Source organism: Myotis myotis, unplaced genomic scaffold (assembly GCF_014108235.1).
Source record: "Myotis myotis isolate mMyoMyo1 unplaced genomic scaffold, mMyoMyo1.p scaffold_m19_p_17, whole genome shotgun sequence".
NCBI lineage: Eukaryota > Metazoa > Chordata > Mammalia > Chiroptera > Vespertilionidae > Myotis > Myotis myotis.
The window spans coordinates 15041861-15057980 of record NW_023416321.1 but is presented as its reverse complement, the minus strand read 5'-3'; the positions used below and the strand labels follow the sequence as shown (position 1 = coordinate 15057980).

General features: G+C 47.4%; 2 protein-coding genes across 6 annotated transcripts; both read right to left on the bottom strand.

The window, feature by feature from the left end:
* Positions 1–297: 297 nt before the first annotated feature.
* Positions 298–9497, bottom strand: AARSD1 (alanyl-tRNA synthetase domain containing 1). 3 transcript variants are annotated; one of them, XM_036339679.1, is made up of 13 exons: positions 9346–9497; positions 9090–9221; positions 8830–8989; positions 7037–7094; positions 6434–6590; positions 6258–6350; positions 5888–6018; positions 5625–5691; positions 5338–5429; positions 4087–4141; positions 3304–3398; positions 1963–2094; positions 298–478 (listed from the first exon to the last, which is right to left on the bottom strand). In XM_036339679.1, exons 1-13 carry the CDS (start codon positions 9382–9384, stop codon positions 421–423), a joined length of 1269 nt encoding a protein of 422 aa, XP_036195572.1. In that variant the 5' UTR covers positions 9385–9497; the 3' UTR covers positions 298–420. The 3 variants fall into 3 exon arrangements, with proteins under 3 accessions (XP_036195572.1, XP_036195571.1, XP_036195573.1); XM_036339678.1 differs by having other exon boundaries at positions 300–478; positions 6234–6350; XM_036339680.1 differs by lacking the exon at positions 298–478 and having other exon boundaries at positions 1893–2094; positions 6234–6350.
* A 1446-nt stretch (positions 9498–10943) lies between these two features.
* Positions 10944–16086, bottom strand: PTGES3L (prostaglandin E synthase 3 like). Of its 3 annotated transcripts, XM_036339703.1 has the most exons (8): positions 15948–16086; positions 15656–15859; positions 15164–15277; positions 14991–15057; positions 14789–14887; positions 12982–13071; positions 12111–12164; positions 11453–11968 (listed from the first exon to the last, which is right to left on the bottom strand). In XM_036339703.1, exons 2-8 carry the CDS (start codon positions 15661–15663, stop codon positions 11906–11908), a joined length of 495 nt encoding a protein of 164 aa, XP_036195596.1. In that variant the 5' UTR covers positions 15664–15859; positions 15948–16086; the 3' UTR covers positions 11453–11905. The 3 variants fall into 3 exon arrangements, with proteins under 3 accessions (XP_036195597.1, XP_036195598.1, XP_036195596.1); XM_036339704.1 differs by lacking the exon at positions 11453–11968 and adding an exon at positions 10944–11352 and having other exon boundaries at positions 15656–16076; XM_036339705.1 differs by having other exon boundaries at positions 11446–11968; positions 15164–15324; positions 15656–16076.
* Positions 16087–16120: the final 34 nt, after the last annotated feature.

Sequence of the window (16120 nt, the reverse complement as noted above, 5' to 3'; positions counted from 1 at the left end):
GTCAGATTTGGGCTCATCATGGACTCAGCTGTTTGTTTTTTGTTAAGCCTCACCTGAGAGTATTTTTCCATTGATTTTTCAGAGAGTGGACGGGAGGGGGAGAAAGAGAGAGAAAGAAACATCGATGTGAGAGAGACACATGGATTGCTGCCTCCTGCACGCGCCCCGACCAGGGCTGGGGATCGAGCCTGCAACCAAGGTATGTGCCCTTGACTGGAATTGAACTCAGGACCCTTCAGTCCACAGGCTGATGCTTTATCCACTGAGCCAAACCCACTAGGCTGGACTCAGCTGTTTCAATTACTCACATGTAACTGGAGTTGGTGCATTACTTGTAAGTCAGATGCAAGGTCGCCTGGGTTAAGAAACCCTGAGTTTTGAGGCAGAGCTCTGAAGTGGGAAGAGACACCTTTGGGCAAGTCACTTAAGTTTATCTCCTTTAATGGTGAAAATTGTAAATTTTATGTTGTTCATTTTACTGCAATAAAGAAAAAAAGAGAATTTATTTCCTCACTTGCCAGATCAGGTTGTCGATCTCTAAGGTTCCTTCCAGGCCCAGAATTCTGTTTCGATTCTGTGACCTTACTTAGGATGGATAGCCCTAGAAAGATCTAAAACCTAGTTGGAAAATTGGGAATCAGTACTAGACAGCTTCTAAAATTGCCATTATGTTTAAATAGAAGGTAACTTGCGAATGAATGTCTCTTCCTTTATATTTCTAAGACGGAAAGGATTGTCAGTTGGATTTCCTAGTTTTGCAGACTACATTCTTATTCATAGCTGGAACTTTCTACAGGTATATCACATATACATGTAATCACATAATCACATAACTTCATCAGGAGACCCAAGATTCAACTAAAAGTTTGATTTGAAGGACCAACTCCAAATGTCGTTAACTGACATGCCCCGAGGAAGAAAACTCAGGGGCTGTTTGGAGGGGATTTGTCTGCAATTTAAATACAGTGGAACACTGCCCCGGCTAGGTAGCTTAGCTGGTTAGAGCATCGTCCAGATATGCCAAGGTTGTGAATTTGGCAAATGGTATCTAGGGCTCCAGGTGGGCACTCCGGGGCCTTCCTAAGGGCTTGTCGAGCTCCAAGCCTCCACTCCGTTCCAACCAGATCAGAGCAGCTTTCATCCATTTCGATATTGTGCTTCTACTTGTAAAACTTCATGGAAGTTTCCATTATTTAAAAAGTTTAGAAGCCACTGCCCTGGGTGACCACTCCATTCCTCTCAGCAAAATCCTAGGAAGCCATGCTCCCTGCCTGCCTGCTCCTCCAGCAGGAACAGCGGCACAATTTCCTCCTGTGGGAGTTTTACCTGAATAAAGTCCTTGTGCGAACAAGATGAACATCTAAATTAAAGCGATTTGCCGGGAGCTGCTGGGCTCAAAAGAAGCCTCCCTTGGGCTCAATCATAGCTCCTGAGTAACTCAGGAAAGCACGTGGGATGGCCGCACCCATGTCCTCAGTACTGCCTGGGGCACAGCTCACCTAGAGCGACAGTAGGGCAGCGGCCCCTGCATTTACCATCAACTCCCAACGGGAAGGTCAAGAGGCGCAGAACACCAGGGACTCAACAAGTCTGTGTTTAGATCAATGGGGAACCGAGTGTTTTCCTGAGCACTTACAGTTGAACGTCACCTCACGAGACCCGGGAGAACTAGGTACTGCCCTTACTGCCATGGTATCAGCGAGGCAACTGAAGGTTAAAAAGGCAAGGTAACTTCCCCAGGCGAGTGACAGAACCAGAATTACCTTACCACGTAAGACTCATTCCCATAGGCTATGTCTATGGGACCAAATGAGTGACCTGTTTATTCACAGATATTATTGCATAAGCACACGGGCATACACTATATAAATTAGTAATACATGGTACCGCAATCATTGCAAATTGAACTATTTTATTGTCCAAGAGACTCTTTCTGTGGAGCCGGGAGGCGCGAGTCCTCACCCCTCAGCACTCTGCGTGCCGATGTAGTCCTGGAGAAGCACCTGTGCCTCCGCCCGCCGGCTCATCTTGGTGGCCTTGCCCTGAAAGCGGCCCTTCTTCCCTGCGCCTTTGCCTTCCAGCACCTCAGCCACCCTGGGAAGCAGAGATATGTCAGGGGAAGGAGGTCCTCAGGGGAAAGCTCAGAGCAACCAAGAGCAGCCCTGAGTCTTTCTCCGGGGGCTGGGGGCTAGGGGCTGGGGACGAGGGAGAGAAGGAGTAGATGGCTTCTAGAAATCCTTCTTAAAAATACTTGCACATGTAATATGTACCATGTTTACTGTAAGAGTGAATAACTGGAAACAACAGAAGCGTCTAGAAATGGCCTAGATAGATTATGGCAACCTCCAGGGAGCAGAGTGAAGGTACACTAGGGGCTATAGACACAACGCCCGTGGGGACCAGCAGGGAGTCAAACGGGTGGGCGAGAAAGGCGGGACTGTGGCAACCTGGACAAGCCTGTCCTGTCTGCAGAGGGCGCCACTGCTCAGGTGCCTCGTAGCCACCACCATGTGGAATGTGAGCCCAGTGTGGCCAGGGAGTGCCAGTTTTTTTCCTTTTTGGAGAAAAGCCAGAACTGTCTTTTTATGTAAAAATCTCCTGACTTTAAAATGTAGCAAGTATTTTTTTTTAAATTTAAAGTAGTACACAGGCTAAACCAATCTCTAGGCCAATCCTGGCTGCCTGTCAGGAACCTCTGCTTTAAAAGCTGTTTTCCTACGACAACCACACATTCATCGGAGGCACTCGGGACCTTGAAGATTCCGTTAGAAAGAACAGGGGCACTACACCACCACGTCTAATTTAAAACAAAGTATAAACAATAACACAAGGGGAAAGAAGTCCAACAAAGTTCTAACTTTTTCCTAACAATTATATCAATGCCTTTTTAAATTTTATTTCAAAATCCTAATTTTCCCCCCCAAAGAGTACGTGCCTCTCCTCTGCTGGTGCCTTGAGCACCTGCTTCATCTGCCTACTGATATCCCAGCACCCGTACTCATGTATCACCTATGAATCTCAATTTCTAAAAGAAAAACAAAACACATGGATTTAGAGCCAAAAGACCTGGGTTCACGTCTCAGTTCTGCCCCTGCTTTGTGAGATCCCAGGCACCGGGCGTGCCGTCCCTCACCTATGAAACTGGGAATGACAGCTGGAGATAATGATTTCAGCCCACATCACAGGTCTGTGATGTGAATCAAAATGAGATTGCAGATGTGGCGGCCTGTCCTCAATAAAGGGCTGTCCTGGGTCAGGCTTATAGGCTCTCCCACCCATGCAAAGCCGTCTACGAAAGGTTACCTGGGTCCCAGGGTCTCTACGGCCTCAGCTGGCCCTGCCAGTAAGAAGAGCCCAGCGCCTTTCTCATCGCCCACAGTTAAGAACAGGAGGGTGTCCTAGGAGGTAAGACAAGGAGATGAATCCTGATGTTTAAGGATGTGGGGTCAACCCCTCTATACTGTGCACTCTCCTCAGTCTCAAGAACAGACTTAGAAATCATACTGCAGTTATAAGTGCATCAAATCAACATGCTGTACGCCTTAAACTGACACATCCTATCTCAACTAAAAAAAAAGACATTTTCTCTAAAACACAAGCGATGTTCGAATGAATGATAATGCAGCCCCTCTGCTCTGGCCCACCAGAGCCAAGAAACTTTTCGCCAGTGACCATGGGAACTTAGGTTCAACCTTAAGAAGACAGAAAGCTGCCCGGCCGGAGTGGTTCAGTGGATTGAGCGTCGCCCCATGCACCAAGAGGTCACCAGTTCCATTCCCAGTTAAGGGCACATATTTGGGTTGCAGGTTTGAACCCCAGCCCCAGTCAGGGGTGTGGAGGCAACCGATTCATGTGTCTCTTTCACGACATGTTTCTCTCCCTCTTCCCCTACCTATCTCCCTTCCACTCTCTATTAAAAAAAAAAAAAAAAAAAAAGGAAAAAATAGCCTTGAGTGAGAATTACCACAAAAAAAGAAAACTATACTGAATGAATTTCTGTCCCCTACTCTTCATGTGCTCATGTGGAAGGACTTCAGCTAAACTAACGCCCCTCATTTAGGTCTCTACCCAGGGTGCGTCTCTTACCTCTGACCCAATCTCATTGGCAATGATATTCATGAACTCAGAATCACCCTCCTTCCTACAACAAAAGGCACAGATGTGAGATCCAGGTTGGAGAGCGAGCTGGGAAACCACCGGATGCCCAGCTCCTCCTCGTGAGGCTGGCCTCCCTGCTGCCTATTTGTGCGAAGTCCCAGGCCCCTCAGCAAAGAGAGAGCGTGCTGGCGGAGGGCCAGCAGGACGTCCTTCTCAGCATCAGCAGCTCCTAACAAGCTTTGCATTTATTTTTGTCTCCCTTTAATATAGTGGTTCTCAACCTTCCTAATGCCGCAACCCTTTAATACAGTTCCTCATGTTGTGGCGACCCCCAACCATAAAATTATTTTCATTGCTACTTCATAACTGTAATTTTGCTACTGTTATGAATCATCACGTAAATATCTGATATGCAGGATGTATTTTCATTGTTACAAATTGAACATAAAGCATAGTGATTAATCACAAAAACAATATGTAATTATATATGTGTTTTCCGATGGTCTTAGGCGACCCCTGTGAAAGGGTCGTTTGACCCCCAAAGGGGGCGCGACCCACAGGTTGAGAACCGATGCTTTAATAGGATTCACCAAGGTAAATGAAGACCTGTGAGACGGTGAAGGAGGTGAGGGAAGGTGCTAATGAAAGTTAGAGTGAAGGGCACATACCTGGGTTTTGCAGGTTTGCCCCCCACCTCAGGTGGGGGCGTGTGTGGGAGGCAACCAATGGATGTGTCTCTCATGTTGTTCTCTCTCACATTGATGTCTCTCTCTCCATCTCTATCTTCTCCTCCCTCCCTCCCTTCCGCTCTAAAATGCAATGGAAAAAATATCCTCAGGCCGGACTGGTTTGGCTCAGTGGATAGAGCGTCAGCCTGCGGACTCAAGGGTCCCAGGTTCGATTCCGGTCAAGGGCATGTGCCTTGGTTGCGGGCACATCCCCAATGGGGGGCGTGCAGGAGGCAGCTGATCGATCTCTCTCATCCATGTTTCTAACTCTCTATCCCTCTCCCTACTTCTCTGTGAAAAATCAATAAAATATATTTTAAAAAAATATATCCTCAGGTGAGGATTAAAAAAGAAAGATGCTTATATCAACCAAAAAAATCTGGTAGGTAACACATTTCTTAGGGTCTACCCAGCCTTGAGAATACCAATGAGTGGCCTGCCACCCACTGTGCACTGCATACAGGGGAGAGGCTGAGCCCTAAAGCCTCACGCCCCCTGCCTTGTCTCTCACCTGTGTAACGTCACCACACCTCCCCAGTCTGGGCTGTTCCTGAGGCTGTGGGCAATGTGCACAGCCAGGTCTCTCAGCAGATTCAGGTTGTTCTGAAATGGATGCCAGAACTGAGTAGACAGGTGGGAAGGATAACAAGACAGCACCGCCTTCCCTCCACTTCATTCTCCCCACTCTCCCCTCTGACAAACTCTCCCTCTAAAACATCTGGTTGGGCAGAGGGGCCAAGTCCCAGGACCTATTCCAGGCAGAGCCCACGCACTCTCTACCCGCCCGGGAATAACCACCTTCTGCAGGAGCTTGGTGGAGTTCTGCAGCTTTTTCACAGCTTCCACGTGATCCTCTGCTCCACACCTGCAAGTGAAAGGCCCGTGGAGAGCTGCCCAGCTTCCCCACTGCTTTTGGTGTTGGGCGTTCGTCCACTGCACTTTGTCATCTATGATCACATCTTACCGCCCAGAGACAGACTATTCTGCCTGCCTTACAGGAAGGAAAGCTAAGCCCGGGTGTCCAGGTCCTGAGAAGCAGGAGACAACAGAAGGGGGCATACTTAAGCAGAGTGGTCAATGCTTTTTCAGTTCCATAACTTCTCTCCATCCACTTCAGCACGCGGTTCCCAGCCAGAAATATCAGGTTGGTTTTGTTCTTTTTCCCCTTCTCAGTGCCCAGAATTTTAATGACCTACATGAGGCAAGGAGGTAACACATGCAGAAAACACAGTGGGTGCTGGACACAAGGGTAGGAGACACCTAGACCTCCCCTTCAGCTGGAAACAATAAAAGAGTGACTTTGCTCAGGACTCCCCAGTTGTCCCCCTCTACCACTCCCAACCCTGTTGTGATCCCACACTCCTGACACCCTCTTTCCTAACCATTCAGAAGCCCCTCCTCACCTACCTGAAGGTCACTAAGATTGCTCACATGGGTCCCACAGCACATGTTGGAATCAACATTCTTGATGGTAACAACTCGAATGGGCCCAGCATGGTCATCTGGCAAACCCCGGCCCCTCACCTGGAACACAGAGGAGGGAGAAGGGCTGTCTGAATTTTGATGAGGAGCCCCCAGAGGGCCATTCTACAGAAGCCACCCCTCACCTGCTCCACCTCAGGATCATCTAGGCTCAGTTCTCGCACATTCACAGGCAGCCGGTCTCTGATTTTTTCATTGACGCTCTGCTCAATGGCAGCTACTTGCTCTACAGTCACGGAGGGGCTATCCAGCTCAATCACACTCCGGAGTCGCCCTAACTCCCTGTCAGAAGAAGTAGAGGAGCCACACGATGCTGATAATGACAACAGTAACAACATAAGAAAGTTTACAGTTTACAAAGAATGTCCACATAAATTATCTATTTAATCCTCACAAAAATCCTGCAAGGTAGGGATTGTCATTTCCATCTTACAGCTGAGGGGTAGTAACGAATGTGATCAAGGTCACATAGATCCACACTGCGTAGGTCTTTAGGCTCAAAATTCTATGTTCTTTCCTAAGCAAAGGCAGATATCTCTCCGCTCACCCTATTGTTTTCCCTAAGAAACACAAGGTCATCCACCCCCCACCCTCAAGGGGACCAGGAGAACACAGCAGGTTTTGAACACTGCTCTTTCTTTTAGCCTCCTACCCCCTGACACAATACTGAGAAAGGAGCTGGGAGTCAGGAGTCATGCTCTGCAGTTAGTCTTATGCCTCCTCCTCACCATGACGTTGTCTTCAGCCCAAACAGATGATCAGCAACTGCTGTGATGAGATGCTGCCCTGATAAGAGAGAATGAGAGATAGAAGAATGAGAAGCCCAGACAGCCACATACTCCCACATCATCATAGAAAGTTTCCTTGTTGAAGACCTGTTGGGCACTGGGTAACATTGAGATACTTCATTGAATATCCTCACAAGAATTCTGCAAGAGGCTTTACGATGCCATTTCACAAATAAGGAAACTGAGGCCTGGAAATGTCAAGTAACTTGCCAAAGCAACGTAGCTTATCAGAGGCAGGATTTGAACTGAAGCTCTACTGTGGCATATTCACTCAACAAATATTTATCAAGTACCTACCACATGCAAGGCACAGGGCTTGATGTTAGAGATACAGCATTATCTCTGACTGATGACAGGAGGAGAGGAGTAATAGAAGGAATTAACTGTGAAGGCAATGGGAATAGACCAAAGGCCTTGAAGGAGGAAAGAAGCAGGATGTGTTCAAGGAATCGAGAGGAAGTCCAGCACAGCCAGAATGCTGGGAGCAGGAGGGAGGGAGGCCAGCTGAGGCTGGAGCAGCAGGTAAGCACCAGCCCAGGTAGGGCTTGGGGGCCATGGTAAGTACAGCTCTATCGTGAGCAACAGGAAGCTTTTGAAGAGCGTTAAGCAGGAGAGTGACATGATCCGATCTTAATTTTTACAAGATTATTCTGGCTGCTCTTCGAAGAATAGGCTGCAAGAAGCAAGACTTTATGTGGAGAGACTAGCCAGGAGGCTATTACAGAGATCTGGGGAAAGACAAGGAGAGCTGGGCCTAAGATGATCACACTGACAGTGGGAGGAAATAGAGAAGCATTTAGAAGATAAACCGACAGGACTTCGTGATTGACTGGCTATCCCCAAAGAGTGTCTGTACTAACTTCCAAGATTTTGGAAAACTAGGTGGCTGCTGATGCCATGCACTGAATATAGAGAACACTAATGGAAGACCAAGTCTGGGGAAATGGGTGACTTTAAAAAAAAAAACTGTTTTTATTGATTTTAGAGAGAGAGGTAAGGAGGGGAGAGAGAGAGAGAGAGAGAGAGAGAGAGAGAGAGAGAGAGAGAGAGACATCAATTGGTTGCCTCCCGCACAACCTGGACATGTACCCTGACTGGGAATCTAACCCGTGACCTTTCATTGCACTGGACAACATTCAACCAACTGAGCCACACCAGCCAAGGCTGGAATGAGTGACTTTTATTCGTTGTTGTTTTTTGTTTGTTTGTTTTTGTCTTCTTCTTTTTTTTTTTAATGGATGAATTTTAAATACCATTCTGGATGTTCTGAATTTAAGAAGTTTATGACACATCCAGATAAAGATACCAATACAGGAAGTTGGTAATGCTCAAATCCAGCAGTTACTCTAATACTTTTAATTTTTATTGGTTGATTGAGAAAGAGGAAGGGAGAAAGATAGAGAGAGAGAAAGAAAAAAGAAACATCGATTCGTTGTTCCACTTATGTATGCATTCATTAGCTGTTTCTAGTATGTGCCCTGGCCAGGAATTGAACCTACAACCTTGGTGTGTTGGGGCAATGCTCTACCAATTGGACCTCCCGGCCAGGACCATGTTCTAATACTTTTAATTGCTCATATTGCTTTTATAACATCTACCTTAACCTGCCTCAATCGGAGCTGATTCTGCACACGTGTGACTTTTCCAAAAGGCTAACTCCTAGAGAACCCAAACCGTATCCCATACAGAGCAACTGCCCGCCCCCATAGGTCCCCGATCCCGCCCCCACCTACCTGAATGCTGCTGCATGTGGTCAAACCTCCGCTCCCAGTCCACCTGGACGTGGACCTCAGTCCCAGGGGCCAAGGGTGTCTGTGTGAAATGGTCAGCCTCGGCCCCCCGGCGGGTCACTCTCAGCACAGAGATGCCATTGATTGTGCCATGGTCATCAGGCTGGGGAAAGAAATGCCGATCGGCAGCAGAGGGAGTCAGGGCTCGCCCTCACTCCTGGACACAGAGACCCCGGCAGAAAGGAACGAGGGGCTTCGGGTACCTGTCCCCCGCCCTCGGGGAAAAGCAGCGTGTCTTCCAGCACCACCTGGAAACCGCTCAGCACGTCCTTGTTGCCTTTGCTTCCTTCGGTCTGCAGCTCCGCGGGACGGCAGGAGACCACGGTGGTGGTGAACTGAACAGAGGGACGAACGAATAAACTGAATCTAGCTCGGCTCTCCCTCCACACCGCGCCCTCCTCCCGCAGCGCCCCCTCCGCTCGGCAGCATCGGGGCCCTCGCCCAGCGGCCGCACCGCACCTCCCGGGCGTAGCTGTCCCGCTGACACCGGAACGCCATCGCCGCCGCCGTCCCGGGATGCGGGATCCGCGCGCTGCAGCGCCTGGGGCGGACGGAGGCCCGCGCGGGACAATCCTCAGTGCGGACGCGTCTCTGCGCAGAAGCGAGAAAGCACGGAATGGGATGTGGTTGGGACAAATTTGTTGAAATCGCGATTTGCAGATGTTCTGGGTTGGTTAGCAACTGCTTTGACTTTGTAAAGGACCAGAGGACAAAACTGTGACCCGAACTTGTCGAGGCACTCAGTGTAGCCGGTTGGGCTCCCAGGATGTGCAGAGGTGGGGATGGTGCGGGCTTGGGGCACGACAGCGTGCCCAATAGAAATAATGCAAGCCGCATTTGTTAATATTTTATTTAAATCAACATATCCGCCCTAGCCGGTTTGGCTTGGTGGATAGAGCGTCGGCCTGCGGACTGAAGGGTCCCGGGTTCGATTCTGGTCAAGGGCACATGCCTGGGTTGTGGGCTCGATCCCCAGTGGGGGGCGTGCAGGAGGCAGCCAATCAATGATTCCCTCTCATCATTGATGTTTCTATCTCTCCCTCTTCCTTCCTCTCTGAAATTAATAAAAATATTTAAAAAAAAAAATCAACATATCCATTCTTTCATCATGTAATAGGTATATAAAAGTAAGTGAGTTTTCCCCGTATAAAAGTTTCAAAACCTGGTGTGTATTTTACACTCCCATCTCAGTTCGGAGCAGCCATATTTCAAGTACATGTGACTCGTGCTGGACAGTGCCTTAAAACTTTAACCGCTTAAAAATAAACTTTCTTTCTGCTCTTTCAAATCAGCTAATAAAAAACCTGAAGACTCCTGATGTTTCAGAATTTAGGATGTCTCAGATTTTAGGCAGTAATGGAGAGCACACTCTATGTGTTGTTACCTAACGCATTCCATTTGTAACTCAAGAGCAACATCATGTAATCAAACTCATTAATATTTATGCTGAGAAATAAATATACTAAATGGAATAAACACTATAAATAGCCTCACAACAGTTTAGGTCATGTTTTGTTGTCAAATGAGTTTTGGTGTCAATTTTTTTTGTTGTTGTTGGTTTTCAGAACTGTGGATAAGGGGACATGCTATACAAATTCAAGTCACAACTTTGCCACTTATTGTTACCTGATTGATGACCTATGAAGAAAATATATAATTATTTAATGAGATAATAGTAAATTGTAAAACATAATACAAATATAACTTTGTATTGGCAACTGTTTCTGGGGTTTTTTTAGTTTAAGAACTAATGTCAGCTTTAAAAGTATAAAGAGATTTCTGGAGTGTGCAGAAAGCTGAGGTGGGTTTCTGGCTGATTCTAGGAGTGGCAGTATTACCCATATGGTGAAAGGCTGGTTTCTGCTCTGAGGAATCAGAGCATAGATCTGTGCATGGGCAAGTCCCTCAGCTTGGTTACAACCTGCTCCCAAAAGCTTTCTTCTTTCAACCTCAGCGATGAGGGCCAGGATCTTTGACACCCACCCCTCCCCTAGAGAGTAACTATAGAGAGAGAAGAGGTTTGGCTCCAGGAGGAAAAAGTACAAGCAGGAAAGAGATCGACCAATTCCTAGAGATTTATTATAATCTATATGCTACTTCTTTGGATTTTGCTCTACCACATACACACATACTCGAGAGCCCTGACGAGCAGTCCAAACATAGAGATTATAGCTAGTTGGCAGGAAGTCAGCAGTCCCACCAGTCTATTCCTCTGCTATTCTGCCATCTGATGTAGCAGCCATAGTCAAATGCATAGGGAAAAGAAATAAAGCATGAAGGAGGACACTTAATTAAGAGCTTCGAGGAAAGATCTGAGATCCCAGAGGACCTTGGTGCTCAGCCAAACAGCTAGACAAAGGTCTAGGCCCTAGCTTGTCAGAAGGACTAGAAGACAGCCACAGCTTCCTCCACAGGTCTACCATGCAGAAGTTAACTACTTGTCGCATCGGCACTGTCAGAATCATCCTAGAAAAAAAGAAAAAGACAAAAGTTACCTGTAGAATATGGAAAGAGTGAACATTTGTGTTCACAAACACTGCTCACTCCCTTCTGCTCTCCAAGTTTTCTTTTGTGATTTTTCTGAGTCACACAACTTCTTGGGAGGCTAATATGGAAGGATTTAAACTTTGGAAAATAAACCACCAGTACTGAATAAACAGCACGGTGTCATGTATCATTTAGTTTCAGAATTTCAATTAATGCTACTGCTCCTTACAACTGTAAAGATAGTCAACAGGGCCAGAACTGCTCTAGGATGGAGAAGCAGAGGGAGAGATGGAAGTAAAGAGGGTCTTGCTGGGTTTGGTGTTTTTTGTTTTTGTGTTTTCTTATAAGCAAAAGTTTATTTAGAAAGCCACAGAGGTAGAAGTGAGCCATAGAAGAAATAGGTTTAAGGAAAAAGTTACAGAGGCCAAGAAGGGCCCTTGAAGCTTAGGAGAAAGAGAGAAAGGTAAGGTAACATGCCTGGGAGAAGAAGGGGATGAGAAAGGTGCGGGTGTGCTCCCAAGAAGGAGAGCACTTACTGGGGTTTTCTTAAGCCTGGAGAAGAACATTCACTCTTCTTTGTCAAATTCAAATTTGGCTAAAAAAAAAATAATCAAATTTGGCTAACATGCACTGAGAACTGCTATGTGCTAGGGACTGAGACAGGAGCTTTCTAGTATTGTATCTTATTTTTAAGAGCAAAACGGAAACTGAAGGGTTGAGGGGCAGGCTTTACTTACATCTAGATCGTCCATGGCAGGGGGAGGTCTCTTGGTGCTGACCTTCTGCAAAAGCTGGAGGGAAAAGAAAGAGTCACAAGAGAGAAGAGCAACCTGCATACTAATGGGCCATAGGAGAATGGTCCAGCCAGACAACTGCCCTATGTTTAAAGCCCTTAACACATCAGTGGAATGAATTAGAGAAAAGTACACTGATCCCCTTTTTAGTAAGAAATTTAAAAACACACAGAGCACTCTCCTTACTAATCCAGGTCAGGGTCTGCTAGTGTTTTTGCAACTTGAATAACTAGTACTGAAATTCTGAAACCAAATAATTTATTGGGAAATAGTGATTTTTTTTTTCTAATCCTCACCGGAGCATATTTTTTCCATCACTTTTCAGAGAAAGGAGGAGGAAGGGAGGGAGAAATCGACTGGTTGCCCCCGCATGCACTCGCCCCAACCACAATCGCCCCAACCTGCAACCCAGGAATCAGACCTTCGACCCTTCGTGCTTGGGCCAATGCTCTGACCATTTAGAAACACTCACCAGGGTAAAAATAGTGATTTTTTTAAATTTGAATTTTATACTGCTTAGTTTGAGCTTCCCATGAGGTTATCTAGTTCAAGAAAACACACACACACACACACGAACAAAACTTACAGAAAAGTAGGAAAAGGTTCTACCAAACTTCTTCAGAGCACAGGCTCTACTCTATGAATAGGATATTCATTTTTCCCATCCCTATTAAACACTGCACAAAATACATAAAGAATATCAGCACCAATCAGCGGCCGGCCTAAGGAGCTCATATATCTCTGCTTAGCCCTGATGACAATTCTCCAGACAGAGACTCAGAGAATGATCAAGATGAGCAGAAAATGACATTACCTCTGCGTAATGTTCCACCTGAGCCAGCTCCACCTCTTCATCCCCTTCCCAGTCTCTCCAGTTATCAAAGTCCACAGACAACCACACTGGCTGAAAGAGGAAGCACGGAGAGTCACAGGCCAAGAGGGCAGCAGAAGTGCATAGAAAAGTGTTGTGTGCATGGGAGCATGCTTGGGGAAGGTCAATGGGAGCAGTCTTCCCAACAGCCCCCTTTAACTAACCCCGTCTCCAAGCTGCCACGTCATCCATAAAGACTTACCAAGAGCCCATTAAACACAATGTTTAGGGTATGGAAAAGCATAGAAATTCTGCCCTCCAAGAGCAAATTGACTGGGAAGATCACACATCTGGAAATATGACTGTGTCATAAAGTATCATAGAACCAACCAAGAAAGACAGGGACAACCCTTCAAGGTCCATGTCCCAAGTTCCCACACTTAGAGAAAAAAGTTATTTACTAATTCATTTAGCAGATATTTATTGAACAGATACTATGGGTCAGACTCTGAGAATGGCACTGGGATTATAGAAATATTTAATACATAGTCCCAGCCATCAAGAAGCAAGTGAGGCCCAGCTGGTGTGGCTCAGTGGTTGAGCATCAACCTATGAACCAGGAGGTCATGGTTCCATCTCTGGTCAGGGCACATGCCTGGGTTGCAGGCTCAGTCCCCAGTAGGGGGCAGCCAATCAATGATCTCTCTCATCATTGATGTTTCTATCTTTCTCTCCCTCTCCCTTCCTCTCTCTAAAGTCAATAAAAAAAATTAAAAAGGGGGAAAAAAGCTCCAACTCTAGGCAGTTGGGAATTTTAGACCAATGCGGCCAAAATCACCATTTTTTGAGAGAAGCTAATAATCTGGATTTGTAGGTGAATTCTCCAAATTTTTTTTAAAATATATTTTATTGATTTTCCACAGAGAGGAAGGGAGAGGGACAGAGCCAGAAACATCGATGAGAGAGAAACATCGACCAGCCGCCTCCTGCACACCCCCCACTGGGGATGTGCCTGCAACCAAGGCACACGCCCTTGACCAGAATCACCCTTGACCAGAATCGAACCCAGGAGCCTCCAGTCCGCAGGCCAATGCTCTATCCACTCAGCCAAACCGGTTTGGCAAATTCTCCAAATTTTTATATGTCAGCAACTAATCAAAACTTCTAAATATCGGTAGGCAATGGAAATAATTTTTAACACTGTGAAGACTGCTCAAATAAATTTGAGAGCCAGATCCGACCAGCAAGTGGCCAAACTGCAACCTTTAGGAGAAAGAAGCCACTGGAGGGTCTTAAGTAGGGGAGTGACAAGGTCAAATGTGTTTTATTTATTTTTTAATATGTCTTTATTGATTCGAGGGAGAGGGGGAGGGAGAAAGAGAGAGAGAGAGGAAGAAACATTGATTGGTTGCCTCCTGCATGCCCCCTATGGGGGATCAAGCCCAAAACCTGGGCATGTGCCCTGACAGGAAATCGAACCTGCCACCTTTTGGTGCATAGGACAACATTCACACTCACCAGGGCTCAAATATATGTTTCAGACAGATCATAATGGGAGGGATGCTTTAGACAGATTGGGCGTGGGGCTGAAAATACACAACAAACCTCACCCAGTGATGGATGAAGCCTGAATTAGGTAGGTATGAAATAATGGATTCAATCTTATCCAAGTAGTCAAATAGGCAGGATCTGGTGAGTGACTGGCTGTTGTTGGTGGGGAAGGAGGCAAGGGTGATTCCCAGAGCTAATCTGAGTACCTGCTCTGGTACATAGACAGAGAGCACAGGAGAAAGAGCAGGCCACTCCCTACCTTGATATCCTCCTTGGTGAGCCGAGGCCAGGCCACTTTCTCCTTCCATTTCCTCACAAAGCAAGTAATGGAGCGGCCAGAGCGCTTATCCTGGGAGTCCTGCCGCATAGAGAGCCTCATGCTTAAGAATCTTAAGAGAATGAATCTCCCATTCCCCAGGCAGCCTTCCCACCCAAACCTGACCGCCCCACCCCATCCTTACCTTGGAGTTCACCTTGGCGTAGAACTCAATCTCATTGTACAACTCCACTCCATCCGAATTCTTGCAGCTGAGGAGACAGTGCAGATGAAGAGATGTGGGAGGCTGAGTGTGGAGGAATTAAGAGAAGGGAAAGGTTCCCAGGAAGCCAGACTCAACCAATGGGAGGCCATTACCTGAACACAATGCGGTGGTCTTCTAAGAGCACGTGGACATCGGTGCTGTCCTCAACACAAAACTCCATGAACACGTACCTGGGCCTGTCATACCACAGGGTCCGGGCATGCTGCCTGAAGAGGAGTTGAGGTGGGGCTTCACAGGGGTGGGAGAAGGAAGACTGGGAGCATTTGGGAAAGATGGGAGAAGGGGGAAATACAGGGATATTTTATGCTACCGCCCTGTCAACATGGAGCTACAAGAGACAGGAGGAGGTGGGATGGGAGTGATGGAAATGGGTGTGAGTGGCGAGGGTGAATCTGGGGAGAATCAAAAGTGTGAGAGTGAAAGGTAAGGAGTTATGGAGGCCATGGAGATGGCACTGGCCCTCACCACCCCGAAGTTACAGAGACCTGGGGCCCGGGGTTCCCATGGGACCTCGCAGAACCTGGAGCGCCCAGAACAGGTGGGACAAGAAATCTAAAGGGGAAAGAGTGGCCGGAAACACTCACCGTGCCATGGCGGCCCCCGCAGCCCAGTGGCGTTGGGAGTCGAGTCCGGGGTCACTATCTTTAGATCCTGGTGAGTGACGCCCCGGCAGCTGCCTCTCCTTATATGGTCGGCGGAAGGTTGCAGAGGCAGGAGAGACGCGACCTTACCAGGGAGCTGCACTCCGGGGACGGTGGGAAAGCCTGGCCCCTGCAGCCTCTGCAGCCCTGCACACCTCCAGAAAAGCACACGTTTAGGCAGAGACGACCCACCCTCCGGGACCAGGGCAAGGGCAACACGACACTAGATACACACACGGAGTGACTCGTCCGCGGCTCCATGCACCTGCTTCTCCGACGCTTAGTACATTCAGCACCAGATTCACAAAAGGCGCTCAAATAAAAAAAAAGTTATTGGTCCGAACGGAATCCCCGGGGAAGGCCCGCCCTCCGCGACTAACTCCGTGACGTCTAAGCCCCGCCCTCCAG